Source organism: Anarhichas minor, unplaced genomic scaffold (assembly GCF_050575085.1).
Source record: "Anarhichas minor isolate MPS153535 unplaced genomic scaffold, ASM5057508v1 ptg000025l, whole genome shotgun sequence".
NCBI classification, from domain to species: Eukaryota; Metazoa; Chordata; class Actinopteri; order Perciformes; family Anarhichadidae; genus Anarhichas; species Anarhichas minor.
This window is the reverse complement of record NW_027466471.1, coordinates 3,382,419-3,397,522: the sequence shown is the minus strand read 5'-3', so window position 1 is coordinate 3,397,522 and position 15,104 is coordinate 3,382,419. Positions and strand designations below refer to the sequence as shown.

Below are 15,104 nucleotides of genomic sequence, written 5' to 3'. Positions count from 1 at the left end.
GAGAAAATGACTACTTCTCTCTTGATGTATTCCCTCAGTAAACATTGTAAACATGAGTTTATGGTCTCAATCTCTAGTTTCAAGTCTTCTTCAAAACAGCATGATGTTCATTTAGTAAATGATGGTCCATTTAGAGTCAAATAGACCATAAAGCAGGGTATGCTTTAGGGCGGGCCACCTTTTGATTGACAGGTCGCTGCCACTACCAGAGCCATATACGGCGTCTCTACATCACATACAGCGGGTAAAATAAGTATTGAACACGTCACCATTTTTCTCAGTAAATATATTTCTAAAGGCGCTATTGACATGAAATCTTCACCAGATGTCGGTACCAACCCAAGTAATCCATACATACAAAGAAATCCTAACAAATATGTTCAGAAATTAAGTTATGTGTAATAAAATGGAATGACACAGGGAAAAAGTATTGAACACGCTTACTGAAATATATTTAATACTTCGTACAAAAGCCTTTGTTGGTAATGATGCTTCCTGTATGTAAACTAGTCGCATGCATTGCTCAGGTGTGATTTTGGCCCATTCTTCCACACAAACAGTCTTCAAATCTTCAAGGTTCCGTGGGCCTCTTCTATGAACTCTGATCTTGAGTTCTTTCCATAGATTTTCTATTGAATTCAAGTCAGCTGATCGTCTGGGCCATTCTAGCAGCTTTATTTTATTTCTCTGAAACCAATTGAGCACTGTTGGGGCCATAATCCGGGAGTGGAAAGAACATCATTTTACCATAAACCGGCCACGACCAGGTTCTCCTCGCAAGATTTCTGACGGAGGAGTGAAAATAATTATCAGAAGAGTCGTCCAAGAGCCAATGACCACTTGTGGAGAGCTTCAGAAAGACCTGGAATGAGCAGGTACAATAGTTTCAAAGAAAACAATAAGTAATGCACTCAACTGCCGTGGCCTGTATGCACGCTCACCACGCAAGACTCAATTGCTGAAGAAAAAGCATGTTGAAGCTCGTTTAAAGTTTGCTGCACAACATTTAGACAAGCCTGTGAAATATACGGAGAATATAGTCTGGTCAGATGAGACCAAAATTGAACTCTTTGGATGCCATAATACACACCATATTTGGGTCAAATGGCACTGCACATCACCCCAAAAACACCATACCAACAGTGAAGTTTGGAGGTGGGAACATCATGGTGTGGGGCTGTTTTTCAGCAGACAGCACTGGCAAACTTCATATAATTGAAGGAAGGATGAATGGAAAAATTTTCTTGATAAAAATCTGCTCCCATCTACCAGGATGATGAAGATGAAACGAGGGTGGACATTTCAGCAAGACAATGAACCCAAACACACAGCCAAGGAAACTCTCAATTGGTTTCAGAGAAATAAAATAAAGCTGCTAGAATGGCCCAGACGATCAGCTGACTTGAACCCAATAGAAAATCTATGAAAAGAACTCAAGATCAGAGTTCATAGAAGAGGCCCACAGAACCTTGAAGATTTGAAGACTGTTTGTGTGGAAGAATGGGCCAAAATCACACCTGAGCAATGCATGCGACTAGTTTCTCCATACAGGAAGCATCATTACCAACAAAGGCTTTTGTACGAAGTATTAAATACATTTCAGTAAGCGTGTTCAATACATTTTCCCTGTGTCATTCCATTTTATTACACATAACTTAATTTCTGAACATATTTGTTAGGATTTCTTTGTATGTATGGATTACTTGGGTTGGTACCGACATCTGGTGAAAATGTCATGTCAATAGCACCTTTAGAAATATATTTACTGAGAAAAATGGTGACGTGTTCAATACTTATTTTACCCACTGTATATATAATGTATGTCTTTTTTTTTTTGTTTTGTTTTTTCTTTGGGACTACAATCTAAATGGCGTTGTGCAACCCTGTCGTACATTGACGAAAAAAAACACCTTTTAACCATTGTAACCCCGTGTAAGGTCCCTCTGGTAAGCAGTGATACAGGGTTTATGTACAGGTCTTTTATTGTGAAAAGTAAGGACAGAATCAGTTGGAATTAGTTTGCCTTGTATGTACACACCGTGAATAAAGATACTCCTCAATTCCAGAGACCATTAAAGTTTATGATAAAACTTCGGCAGACGACTGGTGTGTAGGGATTGCACCACCCACAACAGCAGAGCGTGACTACAGTTGTTTTTGCTGCTATACAGCACAGTACCTGTGACTTGAACTGAGTGTGCTTCTTCTTCTTCCTCTTCTCCTTCAATTTCCTGCATGGGAAAAATGGCACGACAACAAAAGAACCAGAAACAATGACTTATTTTTCAGAAATTGATTCATCTAATTTGTTCTCATCAAAGTATCATATTAGTTCCCTTTCCCTTCCTACCCGCTCTTTCTGCCTGCTCTGCCCCGTGGGGCTGCGATGCTCGATATCGAGTGTCCTAATTTGCCTTTTCAGGGCCTTTCTTTCTGCACTCAGTTGGCCAAGCTCAATATCCATTTCTCTGTTCCTCATCATTGTCTCATCTTCCATCTGAACCATCCTGCCCTGGTGGGTTGGAGAGAAAGATAAGAACAAAGACAATCACATTTGAGTGAGTATTTTGTGAGTATTTTCAACAACATTTCTGCTCGATATTTTAGTTAATCCCACACAGCATATATATATATATATATATATATATATACATACTGTATATATATATATATATATATATATATATATATACATATATACATACTGTATATATATATATATATATATATATATATATATATATACATACTGTATATAGGTGATGTTCCTCCTTAAGGAACATCCCCTGTTTCAACAGCCAATCAGCTCGTAGCGAAGTCAGCTGGTCAAGTCAGTTACGAACTGTCAGCTGGTCAAAGTGGCAGAGTTTTGGAAGTAGGAAAGAGAGGATCCCAGTAAAAGAAAATGTTTTTCTTGTTTTTCCTAAAATTGAATTGGTGAATTGATCCGTTGCATTCTTGATCCAATTCCTACAATAAAAAACCTTCGTTGATAAATATCTCTTTTGTTCGGACAACATCAGTCCTAACAGGTTAGATAGATTGCTTGGGATAAATAATGGTTTATTTGTGAAAACGTGACTGAAAGAGGTGTCAGACTGCAAAATAAACCAGTATTTGTTCAGCGCTATAGAGTATGGTTTCTTTTGTTTTTCCTGGGGCTTTAGGAGGCGGTTTTCCTGACAGGCTATCAATTGTAATCCATTTCAACACACACCCGAATAAAACAAGATACAGTTGACTTGGTGACGATGATGCCGAAAAGGAAAGCCATGATTTGTGTGGCCACTTTCAATCCAAATCAGGATCATTCACATAAAAATACAGTAAAAACAAACTGCTTCCCCCAGTGGAGCTTCTGAAAGACTCCCGCCAGCAGTCTGGAACTCCCATCAGCCTTGCTGTAGGAAGGTTAAGCTGGGTCTCGTGGTGGTGAAGTCTTACCAGTGTGCCGTCTGCAGCTGCTGCTGCTGACTGGAACTGTTTAGTTGCTCTGTCCACCTCTGCCTGTCCAATAGCAATGGCGTGCTCCTTCTGGTCCAAATTCTTGTCCATACCACGGACCTCCTGATCACATTACAAACGAGAAGCCTCGGCTGAATGAGACGGACTGATGGCTGTGCTTATAGTAGTTTATGTTAGTTGTGTCCCATACATGTGTCTTTCTGAAAGCTTCTCTGGTTTCCTAATGAAGGGACATTGAGTTATTTTACATTGAGTTATTTTTCATTTTAACATTAGATTGTTTAAAAAAAAAAAAAACATGAAATAACCCCCTCGCTTTTCAGCCAATCACGTACCCCCTGTATCTCTTAGCTTGTTACTACTAGGATAAAAACTAACAACTAATGTGCATGTGCATAGAAGTTAAATGTTACCCTGCCAACAAGACAGCATGCAAACATTTGTGGCGTTTAAGACTGCACGCTTAATGTATTTTTAATGTGCGTAGGAGTGATACATATTCATTCTTTGCATTGTTTCGTTTACATGTTTTTGCCCTTTTTGAATGATAGTTTTCAATTATGTATTCTTGTTAGCTCGAATGCAATCTGATTTCAGTTTAGTGCACTTGTAGTGAAGCAGCAATAGAACTCCCAGACGTTTATTCTCATTATTGCTGCCGAAAATAAGAAAAATAATGGTAATTTCTTTAACAACATGATGTCCCCTCTCTTAAGCATTGAAAAAGTATCTGTATTGATACGCTGCTATTGATAGAATCCTTCTTAAACCTCCTGTTTTCATAAAGTGGTTCACAGTGTCTCAAACAGCATAGCTCACCTGCTGCAGGTGTTCACGAATGAGTTGATAGGCTGTCGCGATTTCCTTGGACTCCATGATCTTAATCTTCATCTTGTCATTGTTGTTCTCTAGCTGCCGTATGCGCTGACATTAGACAATGAAGGATAAAGGGTACAGTATGCGATCAATGATGTGATAGGATGATAGAAGATATGAGACAACTTGAAATGTAAATAAATACATCCAGCATCAGTGGTTCCTGTCCATGGTGAGCGCGCTCATATTCCCAGAGACATGAGTTGTACTCAGCAGTTTTAGTGGAAAGTCCATTTTTACAAAAATAGGTGACAAAGTCGGTTGTTAACAGATCGAGGGTTGCCAAACTGGAGAAAAAAAAAAAAGATTTACTTTAACTTAAAGCTGGAGTGCGGAATATTTGTCTCCGCCCTCAGGCAGTGAGGGTAATTACCATATGGCAGAGACCAACAGCGACAATGTAGCAGCCATCTGGAGCGGATGCTCCAGATAGAAAAAGAAACTCAGAGGAAGAATCAAAGACAAACCGTTTGCGCGGGAAAACTGCCAAGAGATGCGGCAATCTCACCTGCAGGCACGTGTTTCAGTGCGGGAAAGTTGCCACAGACACCGCAAACTCCAGTCTACTGCGAAATACAGAGAGCTCTCCCTGGCGGCGATATGTTTAATCAGCATTGTGTGGACTCATTTGGCAAGGGTTATTAATATATAACGAACATTCATTTATGAGTTAAAGTCCTGCACTCCAGCTTTAAGCCCCATCTACTTTTAAATGCACTGCCATTTAAACTGGCATCCAGTGCATCAGTACCATTTATAAGTACACTGGTAACTGGTAAATAACACTGGCACTACGGTGAACATACATGAACTGAATTGAGCATCTCACGCACATTTGCAGCAACTCTTGCCTCAAAGGGAGTGTGTGTGGCAAAAAGCAAAACTAATCAACATTGTTTTATATTAATGATGGACCAAAAGACCGTGTGTCAAGTATGTCACTTGTCAAATGAGTTTTCAGCAGCATGTCCTCAGATGCAATCTTACCTGCTTGCTTACGTCTTCATTGTAGTAATTTGTTGGCTCGAAGTTCATCGCTTTCAATGACTCCTGCAGCTCCTTCAGCTTAGCTTCCCGATCAGTCACAGCAAATGTTAGGCGGTTGTACTCGTTGATCAGGATGTGCCCCCTCCGCTTCTCATGTTCACATTGTTTCTGAATGACGGGAAAATAACAAACAGAATACATTATTTTCAACGTCCATGTTTCCCATTTTTAAAACTCTTCTTTGCTAGTGGAGATAAGTGCAGTTTGCAGTGTCGTTTAGCAACAAAAAAAAGGTAGACAACTAAGCAAGCTGTACCTCCAGAGGAAGTCCAGGCGTGGACGATGGCCTTTGTCTTGTAGTAGGTTTGTCATAGCTGTCCCAGACCTGCTTTGCTCCACTTTCCTCTGCCCGTTTCTCTGGAAATGTAAATGGAGCTCTATTGAATATTAATGCTATTTAGTGCTTTTATAAAACGTATTGCTACAATTTGCCAACTATTAGCTAGACTTAACGTTTGTGTCCCTCGTCTCAACATATATTTTATGTCGGACATTATTTTACTTGATGGTAGTTTTAAGAGGGTAGTTTTATACTTAACGTTAGTGCAGACATTTTCTGCAATGACTGACCTCATGGAAGATTAGCTAACATTAGGCTAATATGTCACTATTGTCCTATTTTGATAACATGAACCTATAAGTTTGGTTAGCTACAGTGACTTTATCTGTAATATAGCTAGCTACAGTAACATTAGACAGTAACAAAGAGGGGCTTGTTTCTGATGTTTTGTGATAGGTTAGGTTAACTAGCAAGGTTAACCAAGTCAACGCTAATCTAGCTAGCTCAAATACTTATTTAAATTTATTAATTATATTTCACAGTGGAGTCTTACAAAGAATAATAGCGAAAAACCAAGCTGGTGCAGTTATGCTATCTGTGCTAACTAACTTTAAATACCTGCGGTTTTGATTTGACGCAGAGTTGGAGTCCTTGAATCATTCATCTTTGTAATGTCAGAGGAATTAATTAATTAATTGTGTCAGATAATTTAGCTAGCCATTACCTTCAGGCCTACTTAAGTGAAAGCAATTTTATTCAAACGTGCTCAATGTTTTGGTATCCAACGTTATGTTTTCAAGACTGTTCCCTGCCCTCCTTGGTTACTGTTGCTACGCCTGTCATGCTTTCCATTCAGGCATTTAATGATAACCTAAAACTGTGGCCCATTTACCATCACAACTCTTTTTGAAACAATGGGTCCTTGACTTCAGACCGAGGTAGACAAAAGCAAGCATCCCATTTCTAGCTGGTGACCATCAATTTAGCAGCTGAAATTTGGCAGGAGCCATTCATATTATTCATAAAAACGACACTATAGATAAATGAACAGTTACTGCAGATGTAAATAAAACAAACGCAGTTTGTCACTTACCGAATAATGTTCACTTAAAGAGTCAAAGAGTTGAATCCCAGTACATTGTTTCAGTTCCAGTAAGAAGTCCTTCTCATGGATGAATCGACCGCCCGGTCACAGACGGACCGGACCAGTTTCTGAACATAGGCTGTGTGTTTCTCCATGGATTGAGCGTGTCAATACTTTTACAGCATTTTTATAGCACTTAGACCTGATTTAAAACAAACAAATATATAAACTTTTTACAATATGGTACCTTTAATGTTCCAGCTAACTCATTTTAATGTTCAAGTCATGTTCAAGGTTCATTTACATTGCTGATGTGTAACACAGGCCTGCACCACAAAATGCAGTTGTAGTCCCTTTATGCTACATGTGCTACACAAGGTGAACAAAAACAGTTGTGCATTTTATTTTATTTGCATCAGGAGGAATATAAACAGCAGCAACAAGGAAACTGGTGAATTTTCTGGGCAGATAATATGGTGGGTATCTTACCTTAAAAACCGTGACTACATTTGGGCATCAAGCATTACCGCTGCAAACCTATTAAGCCCATTGGTGTAAAATATATGCACTTGATGGCATCATAGCCTTAAAGTTACATGATAACTAAAATCTTGTTTAGCAAACACCTAATTTTCATTATTTTGAAAAAGATATTGGGTTTTAACTGTTCACCTCTATGTAAATATACAACATTTCATAAGCCTGTTTATCATCCATGCACTAAAAGGCTTGGTGACACTGGGTTTTCCATTATGTTTCACTCTGAACCAGATACAGAACATGTGCCAGCAGCTCATTGACTATTGCTGTTCTATTAGAAATTGTGAAAATCTAATAACTAATGTTTCCATCAGACAAAACAACAAAAAAAGTCCTACAACAGCAGCAGTGGCCAGAACAAATGCTAGTGAAGTTACCTCACACAATAGCATATAACTGATTAATAACTGGTCTATCATGTGAATTCTTAAAACAGCCATGTTACACACAATATCAAGGATTATAGTTGTAGTTTCTTTGCATAGTATCAGGACTGGGGCATTATTTTCTAAGAATCAGAATCAACCGAAACAAAGCTAATAATTTAAAAGGGAAGCAATTTGAAATTTGAAAAACAATCAAATGGAGTTGCAAGCGCATCTTTTAGGTTGATTTGATTTAGAGTGTTCGGAATTTCTTACAGGTAATATAAAACAGGGAAGCAGTTCTCTGCAACTACAAATTCAGCTCTGCCAAATAATAAACAACACCTTCTTACATTAAGGTAACATGTCGCCCAAGCTTGGACTTAGAGACCAAAGACTGAACACACAAAAAAACGGACAAATGGAAATAGCTGTGTTTTAATCAGCATGCGTGCTGGAGTATTTACAAGTTTTATTGGCCCTGGTTCACTGGTAACCCAGTCCTTGTCGACTGAAGTGGCAAAAGAGAGGGACGGTGATGGACAGACAAATAAACTGAAAAGAAAGAAAACAAGAACAAAATAAAGTTAAACATCTATGAAATAATGATTTTCAAAGACACAAAACTAAAAGCTTCGATGAACCCTCTGTACACTTCCTGCCTAGATCAAATAGCAAATAGCAGACAGACACAGTTAGAAACTAGCTGATGTGCACAGTGGAGCATTTAGCAGCTAAAGAGACATATTTCCCAGGAGTTGCTGGAGACCAAAACAGCCTATTAGGGAGATTGTCTGTAAATATATATATATAATAATTACTTAGCCTGGGGAAGGGTGCAGTATTCCTAAGAAAAACAATCTGAAATTCATTAAGACTGAAAATGCCTGATTGTGCGTCTCAAATGTAACAATGTAACACATTGTCAGGAATTATTTATATTTTTTTAGACATTTCCCCTCACAATTTAGCTTTATTTTATTTGTTTTATATATTAGGGACACATGTAACATGTTTTATACTGAATACAAATATAATCCAATTAATCTTATTTCCATATATTATGTAGATACAGATAATTTTGCCAAGTCCGGCGCTATCTCCCTGTCAGCTTGATCTGGGCCGTTGAATACATTTACCATACATGTCAGAATTCATTGGTGACTTTCTGAAGTTGAGAGTTTATAATCTCAGAGAATATCCAAATTCTTTTCTCCTGACTTTGTGAGTTTTTGTTGGAGATTCACCACTTTAAATTTAGAGAATAGCCACGTTTTCTTCTCATGAATTTACAACTTAAATTCGTTTTTTTCTCTGAGCATTACCCCCCTCCCCAGGCAGGGTCATTTTTTTGTTTTTGTTTTCCATACAATGGTCCCATCGTAACAACTGAGCCAAGGGGTTGAATTATCCCTTTGAGCCTCACAATGAGGAAAATAAGATGTACGTACCTGTAGGATAAACATCGTGACAACGCCTGCGCCTGTGCTACGATAGTTTCTGGAAAACCAGTCCGTCAGTTTCACGAGACAACCCTGAAAGACAAAATCTCTATGGTGATCCTTTATTCATACCGAGTGAATTAGCTGAGCATATGTGCACGTTTACAGCAAAGCAACTGTTTAGAGTTACAGCAAAAAATAAAACATCGAGAATAGACAAGAGTCATGAAGAGAACAGAATAATGAACGGGATGGAGGGTCGAGTACAAAAGTCACAGACACGTGGAGGACAATTATTAAAAAGAATGTTTGACGGCACGTTATTAATTCTCTTAATACCTCTTGCCAGTTTGTGTGAATTAGGGTGTTACAGGGGTCCTCCCTACAACAGGAGATTGGGATGTTACCCTTCCAGTCTGCCACACCATGAACTCCACAGCACCTAAACTGTACCAAAAAAAACACCCTACTTCAGTGGAATGAGCGGGGAAAAGTGAATGACTTATTACTAGCGATGGGGTTCATTTTAAGTTGATGAAGCAGAGTAGCAGATCGTTTACCAGGTGCTGGACAGCATCAAAGTTATCTTTAATGGTCGTGTTGCTTTCTGGACCGGACTGTCTGTAGAGCTCCAGGCTTCTCATCAGGTCTCTCTCAAAGTATGTGTCAATCTGCACGACAGACAAGGCAAGATACACTATCTGCAATATACTGCTGCCCGATGGACAGTAAAGACAACGGCCTCTAGTTTCATGGCAGCATGTGCTGGCGGAGAGACCAGCGGTGGTTGTCCCTCTACCAGTCCATGTTCATTTGGAGAGTTTCACTTTGCAAAATTCTGAAATGTTCCCAATAGTGACATATCAATCAAATCAACACCTACAGTATAAATCAGCTTCTACAAATGGATTGTGCATAAAGTCTCCTACCTCTCTGCTGTAGACCAGGAACACACAGCCCATGGCTAACTCCACCAGCATCAGGATGAACAACAGGACGAAGAACTGGAGTCGGTGCAAATCAGATTCAAATATGAGTGAGTTTGCAGTAAGAGTCGGTACAGCCGAAAAATGCTGGATCGGGTATCGGTGAGTATGTGAGTCTATGCGCCGATCCTATATCACCTTATCATATCATGCATCAGCTCATTTATGCTACACAGGAGAAGCAACAACAACACGTGTCACCTGCTACGATAGACTGTATACAAGATGAATTTGAATTTGAAGCCTCGAGTTCGGCGTTTTGTCAGTTGCCATCTTGTTTTATTGGAACCAGAAGTGACCCAAGAAGTTGGAGCTAAGTACAACCGAACGCTGAACGAGACCAAAATGTTACAATTCATCTTCATGAACTGAAAACACACTGTGAAAGGGTTAAAATTCTAAAACGAAAACACAGACAACTCCCAGACCGGACAACCCCATGGTAGCCCCGCCCTAAAGCCTACATACATCTTATGGTCTATTTGACTCTAAATGGACCATTATTTACTAAATGAACATCATGCTGTATTGAAGAAGACTTGAAACTAGAGATTGAGACCATAAACTCATGTTCACAATGTTTACTGAGGTAATATATCAAGAGAGAAGTAGACTTCTCATAGACTTCTATACAATCAGACTTATTTTTGCAACCAGAAGCGTCGCCCCCTGATGGACATTAGAGAGAGTGCAAGTTTTAAGACACTTAGTTTACAGTATACATTTTTTTATTGGATCGGTACTAGGTATCGGCAAAGGTTCAGGTATCGGGATGGCAAAAACGTTATCAGAAAATCTCTGGTTTGTATGATCTGTGCTTCAGTTTGCCACGTATGTGCATATAGGCTAATGTTTTTAGAATAATCAAACTAACATGAACAGCATAAACTAAACAGCCACCGTTACTATTTAATCCTGTCTCGTACTCACATTAATGAGCATGCAGCGGTTCTCCTTCATGCCTCCGAACACTCCCAGGTAACACACGCAGGTAACGATGGTGCCGGTGACCACCAGGGTGTTGGCGGGGAAGATGGGCCAGAAGGTGGTGACGAGGGAGGCGAACCTGGAGTGAATCACCTGGAACTCTCCTAAGGCCACCACAAAGGCGCCGCACAGCTCCAACGCGCACAGGAGAGACACCTCACGTTAATATTCTCCATATGAAATGTGGTTCGACTGCACAGCATGCAGCCAGCATAACAATGAAACATTCACACCTCCAGATTAAATCATTTTATTCCCACGAGACAACCTCTTTGAGACATTTTCTATTGGAAAATCACTCGACCAATGTCACACATTAAGTCAGGATCAAATCTACTAAATAACTTCATAATAATAGAAGATACATTTAATTGAATTACTGTCTTTAAAACTGCCTTCTTACCTCAAAGAAATTGTGCAATGTGGACAGTTGTATACAGAATGTGCAGCCAACAGCAAAATATGCCTGTGTCCGATAATTCTTTGCATAGAAAACCTCTGGAATATTGATCCATTTTCATTGGTGGAAAGTACTCAAGTACTGTACTTCAGTACACATTTGAGGCACTTGTACTAATGTGTTTTCATTTTCTGCTACTTTATACTTCTACACATAATTTCAGAGGGAAATATTGTACCAGTTACTCCTTTATATATATTTTACAGCTGTAGGTACTAAATACCTTTCACAAAAGACTCTAAATAAAAACATAAGCCTCTAAAATATATCATCAATATTAAACCTGTGGTTCAAAACCTTTATGGCTTTAGATCCCTAAAAATAATTCTTAGTTGTTAGCAGTTCCACCAAATGTACGGCTCACATGTTTTTCATGAATAACTGTAAGACCTAAGAAGTACAACAACAAAACATTATTTTCTTCCTGTTGGGAACCACTAAACTATATTTTGTTTATTTAGTTATCCATGCATTTGGATGGAGAACGGACCCCTACGTGCGATTCAGATCGGCACCTCGAAAATACGCTTGTTTGTGTTTAAAGAACTCAACGAGCTAGAAATGGTTCTAGTTATGCCCTCGAAAAGGCAAACTCATCTCCGTCATGGTTTTTGTACCTTTTTTTGTGTAAAATACCTGAACTAGAAAAACCATGACTACACATTAAAAAACAACCAATTCAATGAATCACTTATATTTCTTTGATTTCTTTTTTTTGTTGCCATATACAGATATGCAAAGATTGCTGGGAAATATGTACATTGTCAACTATCGAGCCCCTATTTGCTCATGTGACGATACAATACACAGAGCCGAGCGAGCGGTCATAACTGCTTATAGTTAGGGCTGGCTCAGGTTTATAGTTGGGGCTGGCTTAGGTTTATAGTTGGGGCTGGCTCAGGTTTGCCTTAGTCCAGCCCCTAGATAAGCTGCTATAGGCCTAGACTGTGGGGTACCATTAATACTTTTATTCTATTATATCCACTGTTGCCATTATTTTTTCCATCATTATATGAATCATTTATATTTTATGAATTGAACTCCATTCTCTACACATGACATCTATTGCACTTCTGTGCATCCTGGGAGAGGGATCCCTCCTTTGTTGCTCTCCCAGGAGGTTTTTTTTCTATTCCGACGCGAGGGTCCTGAGACAGAGGGTGTTGTATGTTGTACAGATTGTAAAGACTTCTGAGGCAAATTTGTGATTTATGCTATACAAATAAATTGAATTGATCTGGGACCCTTTGCAACTACCTTACACCACTGTTTAAACCACCTACCCAGCACAGGAAGTTGAGACTTATCACCATAGTTTTCAAGTAGTTCACACACGAGCGGTTCATCCTTCCCGACAGTCTTCCTCACAAAAAATCAAATCTGTAAGAGTCCACAAATTGGTCGATTAAAACTACTAGTTACAGTAACATACAGAATTACATATTTTAGAGCGAATGCTATCCTGCAATACTTGTCAAGGAAAACAAGTGATGTTGCTGCTCCTCGCGGTGGCGGAGTGTTTACAGGACACCACTGTTTGATATGGCAACACTGAGCCATCGGGCACAATGGACACCAGTGACCTATTCAGGCTCCACTTAATCATTGTGACCTGCTCTTATCTCCACGTTAACCATTTGTTGCAAGTTTGTACCTAAATATCTGAGAACGGGTTTCATTAGGGCGGGTTAGCACAACCACCAGTGACATACATTTATTATAGGCTGTCAATGTATACTTTAATATTTTCTCTACATCACTACTTGTATAACAATAGGGATATTGTATATACCTTTATTACTGAATTTATTGAGGTTTTTTGTGTTCTTCACAAATCAAGCTATTTTTTTAAACAAACATGTACAGAGTTATTGTGTAATTAGTGGGATTGACTCATCCGTCATAACAAAAAAGATTCATTACCTGAGTTCTTACCTTGAACTACACTGTATCCAGCAGTATTTCCAGTGGGAGATGCAGTGAGCGGTATGTTGGTCTTCCCGGTGTCATGTGACGACAGACAGGTATGAGGAAGAGACATAGGTTGGAGGAGGAGGAGAGACGACGGAGGCTTCTGTCTACGCACTGGCTTTTAGAAATATGTAGATGATCGACTCTAAAGAGGAGGAGCCTCCGCTGTAACTAGGAGCTGCTGAGAGAGAAGTCTCTTCAGGAGGCATCATTGACAGGTCTATAGAGTCAGACTGGCAGCCCCGGACACCGACACCTGTGGACTCCTCGCTCAAAAGAAAAGAAAGTGCACACAGACATGTGAGGACACATATTCCTGTTTTTCATATTAATAGCTCCATAGTTTACTTCGCACATCACAACCACTGTTCCCTCTTTATACCAGTTTCTAGTGCTTCTTTTCCTTTGTTCTCGAGAAAGAGAGAGATAAAGAAAGAGGGACAGAGAGAGAGAGAAAGAAAGAGACAGGGACACAGAGAGAAAGACAGACAGAAAGAGAGGGAGAGACAGAGAGAGAGACTTGAAATAATAATCACAGCAAGAAAGAAGCACCCTAAATATGAAACCACAAGTCTAAAGATCCTGGCTCATGCTTTAACAATCTTGATTTTTAACATATAATAACAGCATTTATGAGAAAAACTAAATAAATACATTACTATATGAGTGAAACCAAATTAGAATGTTTTACTGAAAAGAGGAAAAGAGAATGATCACAACGTAAGCTCTTCACTCCTACTTTTTCACAAAAGGGGTTTCGATCAGAACATTTTAATTGACTTAGTATTTAAATAATGAACTGACATGATGGTGAAATGATCGATTACAACAAGGAGCTTGACATACAGTAAAGAGAAGAGACAATTACAGGAAAAGAGAAACACCAGTAAACCTTTCAGGAGGACCACAGCGTCTCGACTCTAACTATGTCCATAAAACGAGATCTGCAACAATAAGACAGAAAATCTCCCCAGTGGTTAACACTCATACAAATATTTCACTACAGCAGAGCTGTGATTGTGTTGGACTTTACTGAAAGTAAAAGTGGAGCGCTCTTTTGGGGCAATGGCCTACCCACTAATAACATTAATTAATCAAATAATTAATGAGTTTTTGTTAAAAAAAATAAAATAAAATCTCACATCAGAGAGGCCCGTCATCAGAAAACACACCGCTAGAGGCTCCGGGCTACATTAGCCATCGGCTGCATCCAAGTTGCATTGTGGGTAATGTTGGCATATTGAACCAATATGTAACCTAGAAGTTATGAGGTGGGGCCTGTCGGCACAGAGCAGACTCCTCTCTGTTGATTCTACACAGATGGAGGGCTCTAACACTCAGTGCCAGCTTGACTGCACAATGCTTATGGCTATTAGACAACAGTGCATGCTAGTGCTAAAGGCTAAGGTCACATGACCACAGATGAATTCATTAATGAAATAACAAGATGTTTTCTATCAACAGGTCTGGTTAAAATTCAGTGGCACAGAAAAAGTTTGGATTTTGTTAACATAACAAAAAAACTACTGCTAAGAGGCAACAACTTATCACAACTGAGAGCTGTGAGCTACTCCAGGAAGTAAATAAACCAAACAACTAGT

General features: G+C 39.2%; 1 protein-coding gene across 1 annotated transcript; it reads right to left on the bottom strand.

Moving 5' to 3' along the window:
* Positions 1-6,977: 6,977 nt before the first annotated feature.
* LOC142957474 (leukocyte surface antigen CD53) lies at positions 6,978-14,973 on the bottom strand. The gene is made up of 8 exons (XM_076099329.1): positions 13,468-14,973; positions 12,816-12,912; positions 11,016-11,204; positions 10,029-10,103; positions 9,660-9,770; positions 9,439-9,546; positions 9,109-9,192; positions 6,978-8,212 (listed from the first exon to the last, which is right to left on the bottom strand). The coding sequence occupies exons 2-8, from the start codon at positions 12,876-12,878 to the stop codon at positions 8,144-8,146; spliced, it is 699 nt and encodes a 232-aa protein (XP_075955444.1). The 5' UTR covers positions 12,879-12,912; positions 13,468-14,973; the 3' UTR covers positions 6,978-8,143.
* Positions 14,974-15,104: the final 131 nt, after the last annotated feature.